This window comes from Elephas maximus, chromosome 17 (assembly GCF_024166365.1).
Source record: "Elephas maximus indicus isolate mEleMax1 chromosome 17, mEleMax1 primary haplotype, whole genome shotgun sequence".
In the NCBI taxonomy this organism is placed as follows: Eukaryota; Metazoa; Chordata; class Mammalia; order Proboscidea; family Elephantidae; genus Elephas; species Elephas maximus.
This window is the reverse complement of record NC_064835.1, coordinates 62,231,896-62,247,141: the sequence shown is the minus strand read 5'-3', so window position 1 is coordinate 62,247,141 and position 15,246 is coordinate 62,231,896. Positions and strand designations below refer to the sequence as shown.

Here is a 15,246-nt window from a genome sequence, read left to right as displayed (position 1 = left end):
TTTAAACTTCCCCATTGAAATACAAATAAGTTCTTAAACATATGAGAAGATAACTCAACCTCACTCATAAAAAGGAAATGAAAACTAAAATTATACCCAAATGCCATTTTTTACCCATCAGTTGGCAAAAATCCAAGTTTTATAGCAAGTATGTGGGCAAGAGTATAGGGAAATGGGTACTCTTGTAAATTCTCATACACTCACAAATTGGTACAACCCCTGAGTTTGTCAATATCTCTCAATTACTTTGACCCAGCACTTTCACTTTTTTAATTTAGTTTGTAGGCATACTGTGCATATGTGAAATTTAGCCTACAGTTGTATATGTGAGTCTGTGCAAAATGAGAATTATACAGCGTTAACCATTGCAGTGTTGTTTGTCATAGCACAAGATCAAAATCAACTTAGGTGTCCATCAGTAATTGAACGGTTAAATAAATTATTGCACACCCATATAAGGAGATCCTACACAGCATGAAGAAAGCTCTCTCTGTACTGATATGGAAAGGTATATAATCAAGAAGAGAAAAGCAAGAGGCAAAACAGTGTTTAGCCTGCTACTAAAAAATAGGAGGGAGGAGAATTGCTTGAATATGTGGAAGAAGTTATCTAGAATCATACATGGTTGTGAACTGAATGAATGGAGAACAAGGTTGAGAAAGGAGACTTTTCACTTTATGCCTTTCTATACCTTTTGGTTTTATAAAACAAAAATAAACTTCTGCCTTGTTTTTTTTTTTTTTTTTTCACCCTCAAGTCTTCATCTTTGCCTCTTTCAACCTCTCCCTTATCTGGGTGACTGCCAGTAGCACCATAAGTATTACTGCCTTTCTCATTTGGGGTACAAACTTCAGTCTCTGTACCTACCCATTGAATCTGTTGTAGAGAAAAACTTAAACACTTTGAAGTTAAAACAGAGAGGTTTATGAAGGATTCAAAACAATTGCATTTGGGGAACTGTGTAGCCCAATGAAAATGGAGCCATGTAGTGCCGGGGCAGTTTTGTTATATAAGTATTCTTACAGGGTAAAAAGAGAAACTAAACCGTAGGGAGGGTAGTTACAGGAAAATCAGTGAATATTGTAATAATCACACTCTGGTTATTGATTATTAATAGTATAATTAGTGATTACAGATAGTGTCACAGAATGCTTAGATCATGGTCACTAAATGCTTACATGTAGTTTCTTTGTCTTGCAAGAAGAAAAAATAACCATGCTGGCAACAGCACCCAGACAGCAGTCTTCCGGAGTACAGGTGTTTTGAGGGGTGCAGATGGTCACTTGGTTAAGACCCCTCAGGGCATATGGTTTCACATCCTGGTTTTATCTACCGAGGACAAACATGTTTTTCTCAAAAAATGTAGCTGTTAGTCTAGAATCCAGGTTAAAATTAGATAGCATAATCCACATATTATACCTCTGTCTCACTAGCTGCACTGAAAGTTGTCTTTGCTGATACAAATCCATATTAGTTCTATTCCTCTAATATCTAAGCTGACTTAGCAAAAAACTGTACAGTGGTCTGCTTCCTCCTCACCTCATCTACTTTGTTGAGAACCTTTTGTGTGGTTGCCAACTACCTGCTAGCTCACTGATGAGTCAAGTTTTGTTCCTGGATGCTTGATACTAATAAGAGGTGTGTTCTAGCCCAGTAAGCCTGAGACCACCAAGGACAAACCTGTAGTCTGACAAAGTCAAGTTAATTGATTCACTACAGTGAGGGAGACCGCACACCAGGGAAACCAGGGTGTCTTGCCAAACAAAGGAAAAGATAGAGTCAGTATAGGATCTTGGAGAAGGGTAGAGTTTGTGTGAAATTTAAATTAAGCAGTGCTTTGTTATGAGCCTATCAAAAAAAATGAAAAAAAAATTTTTTTTTTTCATTTTTTCATAGGCTCAGAGCAAAGCAGGGTCAACATCAGGTCTAAGCTGTGTATTAGACCCATGGTCCTTCTTCTTTGGAATCAGTTGAGATAGGTGTGGAATGTTGCAGCTAAACCAAAACTAAAACCCAAACCTGTTGCCATCGATTCCAACTAATAGTGACCCTATAGGACAGAGTAGAACTGCCCCATAGGGTTTCCAAGGAGCAACTGGTGGATTTGTACTGCCAACCTTTTGGTTAATAGCCAAGCTCTTAACCACTGTGCCACCAGGGCTCCACGTTGTACCTAGAAGCCGTTTATCTGAGCTCCGAACAGGGTTGTAAATTGAGGCTGCTTCTCTGTGTTGAAGTGGCTTAGGTCCTTGATAAAAGAGTAGGATGTTTCATTCTTACCGATACAATTTCAAATAGCAGAGTTTCTGATAGTGTATTTTAGAGAACAGTGTTTCTTAGTGAGTAAGGAAACAGTAGTCACCCAAAGGGAGTTGTTATGACATTTCATAGTTGCAGCATGCCTTCTGAAAAATAGTTTCCTGTAAACTTTGTAGCTGGCTTTATCTGTGTCTTCCTCCAGCCTGATGAATGGCAAGTGAGATTTTATAGTCAAAGCTGGTTTTCCACTTCTCGGGTGTTAGGGACTTTGAATTGAAATGAGATATTCCGCTGCAGGTGTGCTCCCTGCCAGGTGATAATGGTATAGGATTTGTGGAAGAAGCTACCAGGAAACGCCTGGATTTATCCTCCTGGTTGATTCAGTTCCATTTTGTATATGATGCACCAAGGTCTCAGAAGAGAACTAACAGTTTGCCACATTGTGTTTTGTTACTGACCCACTAGAAAATACTTCTTTATTTACAAAAAAAAAAAACTTAAGGTAGCTCTCCCTCTTTGGATCAACATGTAAAATATTTATTGCTTTGCTTTAAAAAAAAAGTGTCCCATTGGTGTTCCTATACTGATTAATCTGATAGCCTGCAAATCTCAGAACAACTACTCTTAACTCGTATTGGGAAAATATAATTCACAGGTCACTCTCTATTTGATTATCAGACTAGTGGTTCAGGACATTGGCTGCCTGTGAGAATCACTTGGGTTCTTTAAAGCAAATTTTTTTAAATGTCTGAACCACACCCCAAACTAATTAAATCAGAATCTCTACAGGTGGGGCTGAACATCAGTATTTTTCAAAAGCTCTCCATGTGATTGTAAGGTGCAGCCAGAGTTGGGGATCACTAATATACTGTTCCCCTCCTTCCCTCATCTCTCTTCCTCTCCCTCGCCCCAAACACACACACACACACACACACACACACACGCAGAGGCATTAGCCTATGTTTCTGAAGCATTAAAAAGGTTTCAATAATGTACTGACTATAATAAGCTTGCCAGCTAAGCCTCGAGGCCGCTCTCAGAGACTTCTGTTGATCTTTCCCCTCAGGTAACTTGGAGATTGTGAATGGTGCCAGAAAACACACCCGCGATGTCGGGGTGACTTTCCCAACTCCAAGTTCTAGCGAGGCTAGATTAGAAGATGACAGTGATGTGAGTTCTTCTCTGTCAGAAGGAAAAAACGAAGAGAAAACGTTCCCCGCCAGCTATCCCTTGGACAAAAAGTTAAGGAAGAACAAGTCAAATTTCTGTGAAGGTCAGTTTCTGATTCCAGGTTTTGTCACAGAAAAACTAGTAAATTTTACGTTTCTTAATATGCTGAGATTCTTTGTTTCTAAATGACTCTATGTAGACCCCACCACAGACTCCACCTTGGCAAGTTCTCAGAGCATCTAGCAGTCCAGTTACAGAGTCACATCTGACTTAAGCCAGACTCAAGGGCGTCCTGGTGACTTCTGGCTGCTGACTCCCTTGAGAGCCTGTGTTACATATATGTCTCTGATGAGAGCTCTGTGGGCAATGGAAAATGAAAAATCTTCCCCCCGCCTTCCTTAAAAATCTTTCCTGTAGGAATTTCGTGGTTTGTTCCTGTGGAGAATTTGAAGTCTGGGCCTAGGAAGGAAAATCTGCTCAAATCTTATGGCCCTGGCATCTCCTGGTTTGAACCAATAACCAACACCAAACCCTGGAGGGAGCCACTGCGGGAAAAGAACTGGCAAGGACAGTGGATGGACTGCCGTGTGGACTTTCGGGGGTGCCTCGCAGACCCTTGCAGAGGTGACCACCCGCTGAGGCCACTTGTGAGAGCAAGCCTACAGGTACAGTGACGTTTTCATTTTAGCCATGTGTTTAGGGGGAGGAAAGGGCAAGATGCAAAGAAGTTAAACCTATGACTTGGCATTCTGAAGGCCAATCATGTGACCCTCGTTTCTAGCTCCTCTGCAGTTCATCTGTTTTCACCACATAAGGGCTTAATTTTTCATCACTTACTATTAACCATTCTAAAGAGTACATCAGCCCCAGTATCGGGGACGAGGCATTAGAAGGGAGGGTGTGAGGACGCTGCTCGTCAAGTCCGTGGATACCCTTGTGCTGAGTGCTCTGGAGGCCTTAGGTTTGTGTTAGCCTCGTATTTGCTCCTCTATTTGCATGACTCCTATTCATGCTTAGACACTGGATTAAAAGGCACCAAGTCCCTCACAGGTAGGGATATTGCTCGGACATACCGAACACCTCATGAAATTGGTTTTCTGTGTTTTAAGGCTTAGGACCATAGTCTTATGGAATAACTCAGTTCATTGGCATAATATAATTCATAAATTGTATGTTCTGCATCCTAATGTAATGAGTAGTGTCTAGGGTCTTAAAAGTTTGTGAGCAGGCATCTAAGTTACAACTATTGGCCTCCTCTCGTCCAGAACAAAAGAGAAAGAAGGAAACCAAAGACTTAAAGAAGAAAGTAGTCTACAGGACTAATAGTCTATATGATCCATGGCCTCGTCTACCCTGAAATCAGAAGAACTAGATGGTACCTGGCTACCATTACTAGCCTTTCCTATCAGGGCCACAATAGATAGATCCTGATAGAATGGGAGAAAAATGTAGAACAGAACTCAAATTCTTAAAAAGTCCAGACATACCAGACCATTTGAGACCAGAAGATTCCCCAAGGCTGTTTCCCTGAGATACTCTTTAAACCTTAAACCTTGAGATCATCTTTTAACCAAATATCAGATTGGCTCATAAAATAAAGAAATAAAGAACATTGCCTGTGAGTAATGAGCTCCTTTTAAAAATCATCTATAGGAGACCAAATGGTCACAAATGACTCAAAAGCAAAAATGAGAAGGTAAGGGGGCAGAGAAACTGGAGTACTGGAAATGGTACAGCCAGAACGGCATAAATGAGAATGATGACACATTGTGAAAAATGTAACCAATAAAAAAAAAAAAAAAAAAAAATACATCACTGAATAATTTGTGTAAAAATTGTTAAATGGGAACCTAATTTGCTGTGTAAACTTTCACCTTAAACACAGTAAAATATTATTTTAAAAAAAGAGCACCAAGTCCCCTATTTGGAGGGTCGCTATGAGTCAGAATCGACCAAGTCCCCTATTTGGAGGGTCGCTATGAGTCAGAACTCGACGGCACTGGGTTTGGTTTTTTGGTTTAGGGGGCTAAAGAAAATGTTATTCAATCAAGTGTTTGTTGGAAGACAATTTAAAATAGCACAATGGGCTGGGCTCTATCCCATCCACATTTGGGAGAGTTATAATTGCCGTAGTTCTTTGATTATTCCAGCGGCGTATGTCTTTGATTTCTCTGCGAAACTCTTCCCTACAAACAGTTGTTAGTGTATTCTTCAGCTCTAGGTATTTAGAAACAGGCTTTCCACCCTGTTGGGCACAGGTGCTGTTTTTCTAGGCATTTGGAGAACGTTAGTGTAAGGTTGGGGCTTTTTCTCCTCCTCAGGAATCACTTCAGTTTCACAGACCTGACTTCATCTCTCGCTCTGGGGAGCGGATAAAGCGCCTGAAGTTAATTGTCCAGGAGAGGAAGCTGCAGAACGTGCTGCAGAGTGAGCGGGACGCGCTGTTCAACACTGGGAGAGACTGTCAGGGCTGCCAGGATCACATGCGCCCCCCACCTAGGCAAGGTACGCCCTACTGCTCCCTTTCCTATGACTGGAGTAGAGAAAGCAAGGTCTGCTCCTGTGCTATGGAGCACTGCTAAGTAGCCACTTTAAGTGGACAGACAGTGACTTTTTGCTTGCCGAGATTCAAATCTCCTTAGGCAGCAGAGCCTGCCCAGCTTAGCTAGCTCTCAGCACTTTTGAGATCAGAGTAAGCCCTGCCACGCATCCTAGAAACAGGAGTATGCTGTGAGAAGGGCTTTTCTATAGGCCATCTCTGTGTCTGTAAGAAAGTTGGTTCCAAAAATATAATTTTTTTTCCTCTAGAGATGGCATCAGTTCTCAGCTTGCCTACCTCCCAGGGTGGCATAAGTAATGATAATGATGATAGCAAGCCCAGACACTGTTCTCATTTAATGCTCACAACACTTCTCCAAGATAGGTAACTGTTTTACATGAGAAAACTGAGATGGTGAGATTAAGCACCTCCCCCACGATTACATACCTAATAAGTGAAAGATCTGGGATTTGAATGCAGATAGGCTAGCTTCAAAGTCTGTACTCTTAACACTTTGCATAAGATCTCCATAAAATAATATGTGAAAACTATAAAGTACTACCTAATGCTTACATTGCAACGCTACCTATATACTGATCTGGCCTGTTCCACAGAGTATTGTGTCTTCAGGGGCCTCAGGCTGCTGTCACACTCCCCATAGTCTAACTGTCCTGGCCTTGGCCTTGCTCACCATCCAGTACTGCCAGCTCAGGGTTGAAGAACAAAATCCTAGCGGTTCCCTCTCGTAGCTCTGCAGCACAAAGCCCTTCCTTATTGAGTTACTCCCACTTAAAGCCCCTTCTTCTCTTACCCAGGCTTCCCAGCTGCCCAGAAGAGCAGACCTGTTGGAAAGAAGGAAATGATTCAAAGGTCTAAACGGTAAGGCCAAAACAACAAGAGTAATTGTAAAAGTATAAATCAGGCCACCAAGTGGTTAGGGAATCTGGTTTGCCCCCTCAGTGCCCAAAATAAAGGCATTTTGCTCAAGTTAAAACATGAGAAAATTAGTTGTGAAAGTAGTTTCACGTTTATGGTACTAAAAAGGAAAAGAAAAATAGCAAATCGTGGTATAAATGACTCGTACGTAAAAGGATCGCCACTTCTTTGTATGTATTAGACAGCCTCATCTGATTGGAAATCTAATTTGAAATAAAATATTTATTTGAGGCCATTCCTTTTGTTTTAGCAATCCCATTTCCAGGAATTTATTCAATAGAGTAAGAAACAAAGACACATTAAGTTAAGCTTTACCAAAAAATAAAGTTTCAGAAATGTGTGTACACTGCTGCCATTCATGTGTGCTCACTGAAAAAGTGGGGGGCATGGGGTGCATATGTATTTGGGCGTGTGTGTGTGTATATATATATATATGTGCATAAAATATCTCTGGAAAGATACCAAAAAAAAAAACTGATAATAGTGGTTGCCTTTGGGAAAAAGTGGCTGGGATACAGAGGTAGGAGAAGACTTAATTTTCCACCCTTCTGTACTGTTGGAATTTTGTGCCATTGCATGCGTTTGCTGCTCATTATTTAATTAATGAACCAATTAATTAGTTAGAAGTATGCCTATATTGATCATGAGAATGCCATGGAATAACTAATATAAAGGATTTCCTTTTAGGAGTTCGTTGGAGGCTAGCTTTAATAAGGACAGCTTTATAATCACCATAGTGCTTCCGAAGTCATGGTCCTTGAATACAATTTATCTTAAGTAATTTAAGTATTCCTCTTTAAATCTTGTTTTTATTCTCCATTTAGTAAGCGCTTTCTTTATAGGTAATTCAAACAGATGATTTAATCCAGTGGTTCTCCAGTGTGGCCCATGGACCTCTGGAGGTCACTGAGACCCTTTCAGGGGATACGAAAGGTCAAAACTAATTTCAAAATAATACTAGGACGTTATTCAGCTTTTTCCTGTGTTGACGTTTGTACTGATGATGCAAGAGCATTGGGGAGGTATTGGACAGGGTTGCTCCTGGTGCCTTAGACAGTGGCAGCAAACTGGACTAGTCTAGTAGGCCTTCCTTGTATTCCTCACAGCCACGTACTAGCAGTGTTTTTTTTAAAAAAAAAAAAAAACCTAAGAAAGTCTTTGAGGAAGCGAATTAACTGTTATTAAATCTCAACCCTTGAGCACGTGTCTATTGTACATGGGGTCGCTACAAGTCTGAACCAACTCAAGGGTACCTAACAACAACAAATATATATATACAGAAGCAGGTACGAGAATCCAGCTGTATTCCATGAAACCAAACATTGAAGAGACTTGCAAAAATGTAAAACGGTGCCACTCTTCCTAAATTGTTTTTTGTTCTGGAAAGTATACTTATTTTTTATAAAAATAGAATACCCGATGTTGGCTTATTATTGTTAAATGAATTAAGAAATTTTTTTTTTTTTTTTAGTTTTAATTTCTAATACGGTATATATCAATAGGTACGATTCACATTTGGATCCTCTGTTTTGGGGAGTGTAAAGGAGTCCTGCACCCAGAAAATTTGAGAACCACTGCTTTATTTTAACCCTGTCACAAAATTTAATTGTATGACAGCTAATTACACTATCTCCTCAGCAAGAGGATTTCTCGCTGTTAGGGACTGTGGAGCTTGCCAACAGGAAGACAGGCAGAGACATATTCTATAATGTATAAATGCTTTAAAATATAAATATCTTTTAGGGCGATGCAAACAGTTTGCTCCCTACTAACCTAAAGTTTGATGGTTCAGACCCACCCAGTGGCACCACGGAAGAAAAGCCTGGCAATCTGCTTCCGTAAAGATTACAGCCAAGGAGACCCTGTGGGGCAGTTCCACTCTGTAATACAGGGGTCGCTATGAGTCGGAATCAGCTCAACAGCAACGAGATTAGGTTTGGTTATACTCGTAGGAAATGAAGTAAGTGTCTCCTGGGGAAAGTTTTCGTCAGAGTGCTTCTATTCAGTTTTATTTCTGGCATACTCCCTCTTCAAGAAAATGATCCACTTCCATCTGAGACTCACCTAAATTTGAGTGGGATCTTAGAGGTCATCTATTCACCCCTTACTTTCAGGACACTGCAGCCCAGAGAGGGGGAGTCACCCAGCAAGTTGGGGCCAGAGCAGGGCAAGAACCTGGTCCTTGGGCTCCCCATCCAGTAGTCCTTTGAGTATCCTGGAGGGAGGATTTGTGTCACTGAAGTTCCTTGTTGTTCCTTATCTTTTCACATCACCTACCTCTGCCAAAGATATTTATAGGTGAAAAGGAAGGATTGGGAGAAGAAAGAACTTACTTTTTTATCTAGAAATATTTCTTCTAGTGTGTCCTTCAAGAAAAGTTACTTTGTTAACTTACTAATACATGTATTTGCGTGAGTGCCAGACACTAAGTACAAGGATGACGATGATTGACTCCAGACCACAAACAGATGGTTAATTGCAATAATATGGAATAGTTGCTTTCAAGGAATCATTTCCAAAATGTAATTTTCTGGCTACTCAGGTTAGCCTGATTGCCAGCTTTCCAGCCCAAGAATACAACCTTCCTTGTCCAAGCAGATTTTCTCTTCACATTACATGTTATCCATGAGGTGGCTCTTCTTTTCCTATGGCCTTGGTTACCCTATTTCCAAAAGTGACTTAAAAGCGTATGTTAGTTCCTCTTTGCCCTCTCTCCTGGCCTCCACTTTTGTGTTTTTAGCTAGTAATCATCTCTAGTGTGTCCACAATGGAACTACCCATTCTCCACTCCCACATTTTCTTGGGCATCCACTCACTTAGCAGGAAAGCTGGGGGGCTGTCCCCTCTACCCATGTCTTATCCATCACTGTGCAGGCAGCCAGCTAGAAGTCCTGGAACCCAGCCTCCTCGCTGCCTTAGCGTGGATTGCCTGTCGGCCACTCCCAGAGGACCGCTGTCCTTCCCGCGTCCCACCTCCACCTTCTCTAATCTGTTCCCGTCAGAACCTCTGCATCATTTCCAATGATTTGTTTTCAGATTATTGAACACTTTGGCAAAAATAGAGAAAAGCAAAAATAAGGAAAAAAGCACCGTTTGTAATCCTAACTAACTAACACTAGTCCTGTTTTTGGAAAGAATGAGAGTGTTGCAGAGACTTGAATTAACACACTTTTTTTTTTTTCCAACGTGTGGATTGTACTGTATACACACACATGGTATCCTGCTTTATTTTATTCGACATTTCGTTGAGAACATTTTCCCGCATCATTAAAGGTTCTTTGAAAACATCGTTTTCATGCTTTGTAATAATTTTATTATGTAGATATTCCATAGTCTGTTTAACTGTTCTTTTGTTGGAAATTTAGGTTATTTCCAATTAGACTGTATTAATAAAAAGCACATTTGACCACATCCCTCTGACTTAAAATCAGTGGCATTCAACCGCTGATAGGACAGGCCCAGGTCTTTGATGTGGCCCTGATCCCACCCTGCCCTCAACCCCCTGCTTCCCACCTGCTTCCCTACGTGCCTCTCTCTGAAGCCTTGACTCCGTTCTTACCAGTACTCACTTTGCTTTCACTTGAGCGCCCTTCCTTCTTTCTCCCCCTGCTCCCTCTCTGCTCCAAACATTCTTCAGGACCAGCTCAAGCCTTGTCTCCTCACTGAAGTGACCCCTGACTCCTCCCCAGTCAGAATCATTTGCTTCATCTGTAACTCTGTGCAGCATCTTGTCCAGATGACCGTTATTGTCCTTTTTCCCCATTTTTTTTTATCCTGGTGCTTAAATATATAATAGTAATACATGTTCGTTATCTATATTGAAACAATACATTTTTACATATAGAATGAGAAGTGGTTTACCTCTGCCCCCTCGTTCCGCTCCTTTCCCAGAAGTAACCGCTGTTAGCGGAATTTAACTATGTTTTCACCAATCTGTCTCCCTTTCTAGAGCATGAGCACCCTGGGCCCTGGATCCTTGTGCCCCGTGTCTAGCATGAGGCTGGGCACACACAGTGGGTCCAGGCCTGTCTGTGGAGTGGTAGAGTGTGTAACGCATAACAGAAAGACATCCTCAGTAGTGCTGTGCCCTGAACCCCATGCCTCATGCTGTCTTTCCACTGGTGCCATTTCTTAGGATGTATGAGCAACTTCCAGAAGTTCAGAAAAGGAAAGAAGAAGAGAAGAGGAAATCAGAATATAAATCATACCGGCTGCGAGCCCAGCTATATAAAAAGGTCAGTTGATCCTCCATGTAGTCAGGTTTACCAGGTGAAAGAGAAGGGGAGAGAAACACATCTGACCTGTTTGAGCACTCACTCAGAATTGTCTGAATTTTTGGAGTGAACTTAAGCCTGTAATGCATTGTACCTCTGCTGAAATTCCGAAGATAATGGCACCCATGATCAGATTTCAGATCAGGTTTAGCACCGCCACCTTAAGAGCTATGCGTTTTCTCAGGCCCCTCGGCCTTACTTGTATAACGCTCCTTCCATGCCTACATTTGGAGTGAAACCAAATTTTACACTTAGATGTCAGTTTAGATGCCATGGTGGAAATGTCCACATCTATCAGAATTGTGGAGTTTTCATTCTAGACTCCCAACTGGCGGTTTTATGCCCCTTGTGGGTAAGTCATCATACACCTCTAGAACTTCTAGAGTAAACTGGAAAATGTCTGAGTGTGGCGTAAGAGTTGGCAGTTTGGAGGGCCAGAGGTCTGCCCACAGCCACAGTGAAATCAATGGTGCTGCAAGTTCTAGAACCTCATGGGGCCTGGGTGTTGCTGCTGGTTGACTGAGACACCAGACTGCCGGTTGTGCCAACAGGGCCATATCCTTCCAAATCAGCAATGTTCTTGTTTCCTTCCCAACTCCCTCACTCTACCCTGGAAGACTCGGAAAGTCAGAAACTGAAAGTCCAGTTCGTCCAGAGTGGCGTGGGATTGGAGAACCAGCTTCTGGAGGTTGGGCTTCCGCAGCTGGGGAGCCCTAGTCATTGCATGGCCCATCTGGTGTATCAGCACTACAAGACTGGCATCTTGTTGGCTTGTGTATTTGCACATTGATGGACTGATTAACCTATCAAGGTTATAGATTATCTGTATTCGTAAAAATAATAGATATTATCAATCATCTTTCCTAAACATTTCTGGTATATTTTGTATAATTACCATAGTTTCTATAGCTAAGGAAGATAAGCAGGATTTAGGTAGAGCCATGCTGGTCTCTTCAGTGACATGTGGTGGGGACGTGGCTGTCTGCTTCTGATGAAAGAGTATCTAACTTCCTTCCTTTCTTTTCCTCCACAGAAAGTGACCAATCAACTTTTGGGGAGAAAAGTTCCCTGGGACTGACATAAGATTATTTTCCTCAGACCCTTGGAAGTATATTTTATAAATCTGGAGAAGCACAAGCCTTACTTTTATGCGTCTGCATTTAATAAAATTTACTCTATGTCCATGAAATAACCTTCTAAAGAGTCTGGGGCAGAGCCCTGATTAAAGTCATTCATGGTTTGGAAGCAGTACTTTCTCCACAGTGGCTTGCCCACCCGACTGTTTTGTTACAGTGATATCTCTTAATTCTAGCTTAGAGTGAGTCCCTTTTTGTACATGTTTTTATACTTTTAGAAAATAAATAACTTTTGATTCATTTGTAGTGAAACAAGCACAGAGGGTCATTTCTTTTCCCATCTGAGATGTGCAGGGAGCTGGGCAGTGTCTCCCCTGAGGTGTGGGAGCCGTTATCTAAAGCATCAGTTAAGGAAAATGGGCTGTTGGAACAAAATGTGGCATGTTTCTTTAGAAACAAAGCATGGTATGGTGAGAGCCCTGTCGTGTGCTTCGTGGAGAAAGCATCTGGTACGGGCACCCATCGAGCATGCCCCAAGACTGCAGCAGACGTGGGCACCTTGGGTATAGTGAGCCTCCCTCAGCCTCAGTCCAGAGCTGGCCTTGTGGCCCTAGGAAGAAAGGCAGCCACCTTCTTAGGCAGGTTTTCTTCCACCCACCCTCTTGTTTTCAAGAATGAAGGCTCAGACTGTTCATTATCATATATGGAACCAATGTTTATAACATGAGAACAACTTTTGAAAAGCATGAATTAATGCATATAAAAGCACTTAATCCAGTGCCTGGATCAGAGTATAATGGGATTTTTTTTTCACCCTGTGGCCTGGAATTATAACTAAGGCCCAAGGTTGAGAAGGGAAAGGTGCTAAGCACCCCTCATTCTCAGTTCAGAGAACCACCATTAGAGCAGTAGGGCCAGTCGCTTCCCCAGAGGCCTTCTCGAGAAGCTCAAATCAAAGAGCAGACCCTGCTGCCAAGTGCAGGTCAGAGTGTTAAAGCCAGGCTGCCCAGGTGCTCTTCCCACACAGGAGGCCGGGAAGGAGAGTCAGGAGAGAGGTCTACAACTAGCTCTTCTCTTCTTGCTGGGCGGAGTACTTCACAACTCTAGGCCAGTTTACCCGTAAAACGAGGACAAATAACCTCTAACCCCCCTTTCAGCTCTAAAAGGCTGTGGCTCTGTACATGTCCTGTGGGAAGTCAGTATTCAGAACAGAAACAGGATGTGATATGCCTGGATCTGCAGCCAGAGCAGAAGGAAGGGTGACTAGGAATGGAATGCTCATCCAGACGTCTCCCAGAGCCTTTAAGTTCAGGCTGAGGAAGCTTGCTCCTCCCAGCCCCAGCCGGAACACACCTGTGAATTCTCCAGGCGCATGGGGAGACTCTGTTAGCATCTCCAGGAGGTTCGTTTAAACAGGAAATTTACAGACTTGCTTTCACATGATACCAGGATATCCCCAGGCCGCCAGCCAAGAGCACAGCATGGAGGAAGGGTGCCTGTGGGGTCTCATGACTGCAGTCATCCTGCCCTCCCCTTTGGTGTTTAGAGACTCTGGTGGTGTGCTGCCTGGAGAATCCAGGCATGTCCTGACAAAAGGACTTGCCTCACAGAGTAGGATCCCCTACTCTCAGCACCTGACAGAAGGCATAGGGTCACCATCCTAATGCCACCATCTGGCTGCTTGTGCCACCAGCCACACACCACCTACCCCCACCATGCCAGCACCTTTCTCTGTAAGTGCTATTTCCCCATCCCTGGCAGGACTTTGAACCTCTCGATTTGCTGTTTTATTATGTTCTTGCACAGGTGCAAAAAGCCCAAGCCCAGGCTGAGCCATTGTACCTGCTTCTGAGCTGTCATTGAGCATTCACTCTTGAAATGCTTCTTCCTAGATCTAGTTCATACCTGACCTGAGAACCCACTGCCCTCTTTTACTCCTGAAGGTTAGGCTCTAGCCTGCTCAACCACTCCTCTTCCTTAAGGGCATCTTCTGTTTCTACCCACCCCGCAGCAAAGACCTCTGGTGTCCATCAGCACATTCAGTTTGGGGAGATGGAGTGTATGAAGAAGGCAGAGTGTTTTAACTGTAAATCACAATGCATTTACAATAATTGGTCTCTGTTCACCTGGAGTAACAGAGGAAGAAGGAGAGTCAGGAATAGGAGGAGGATATGGAATGTATGGCTAATTGCCTCCGTGAACAACTGCCTCCTTTGCCATGAGGCCAGAAGAACTGGATGGTGCCCGTTACTGAATATTTTAATTAAAAATTCCACAGAAGAAACCTGATCAAAAGGGGGGAAATGTAGACTAGGATTTCAAATCTTATGCACTTTAGACTTTCTGAGCCATGGAGGGTGGGTGAACCCCTGAAACTATTGCCCTGAGATAATCTTTAAACCAAAAATACCCCCTGAAGTCGTCTTAAAACCAAACAATAAAAAAAAAAATAGTATAGCTTAACTAGGTTTTTGTTTTTTGTTTTTTTTTAGGAAAAAAGGTCTACTTTGAGCATTACACTCTTTTAATAACTATCTATAGGAATCGACTCAATGGCACTGGGTTTTTTTTATGGAATCAAATTGACAACAGCAACCTGAAAGACTAGCTAGAAACCTTAGGGAGCAGTGAGTTTATATCAATGAGGGAGGGACAATTCAGAAAAGGAGGATGAGAATGGTTGCACAACTTGAAACATTTAATCAGTGTCACTAAATTGTACATGTACAAACTGTTGAATTGGTGTATGTTTTGCTGTGCATATCTCAACAACAACTACAAAATAGATATAATATAGCGGCAGGGGGTGGGGTGGGGTGGGAGAGTATAAGAAGAGAGCAGGAAAAAAAAATCCATTTTGTGTCCCCAAATGATTGTTCTGATCAGTTGTTAGAAAGTTAGACCAAGATGAACTTAGTCTACATTGTTGCTGGTTTGATAGCTGGTTGATTTTAACCTGCACTGTTAGTTTTATTTTTACTGGCTATGAACC

At 42.2% G+C, this 15,246-nt stretch overlaps 1 protein-coding gene across 3 annotated transcripts in view; it reads left to right on the top strand.

Moving 5' to 3' along the window:
- Positions 1-12,694, top strand: part of ALMS1 (ALMS1 centrosome and basal body associated protein) — a 187,270-nt gene extending 174,576 nt beyond the window's left edge. For 2 of the 3 annotated variants that reach the window (XM_049856193.1, XM_049856195.1), the window contains 6 exons: positions 3,326-3,532; positions 3,847-4,094; positions 5,751-5,934; positions 6,784-6,847; positions 11,040-11,139; positions 12,212-12,693. In XM_049856193.1, coding sequence (XP_049712150.1) covers positions 3,326-3,532; positions 3,847-4,094; positions 5,751-5,934; positions 6,784-6,847; positions 11,040-11,139; positions 12,212-12,256 — 848 coding nt within the window. In that variant the 3' untranslated portion in view covers positions 12,257-12,693. Of the gene's footprint in view, positions 1-3,325; positions 3,533-3,846; positions 4,095-5,750; positions 5,935-6,783; positions 6,848-11,039; positions 11,140-12,211 lie in introns of all 3 variants that reach the window. The other variant, XM_049856194.1, reaches the window with a different exon arrangement.
- The last annotated feature ends 2,552 nt before the right edge of the window (positions 12,695-15,246 follow it).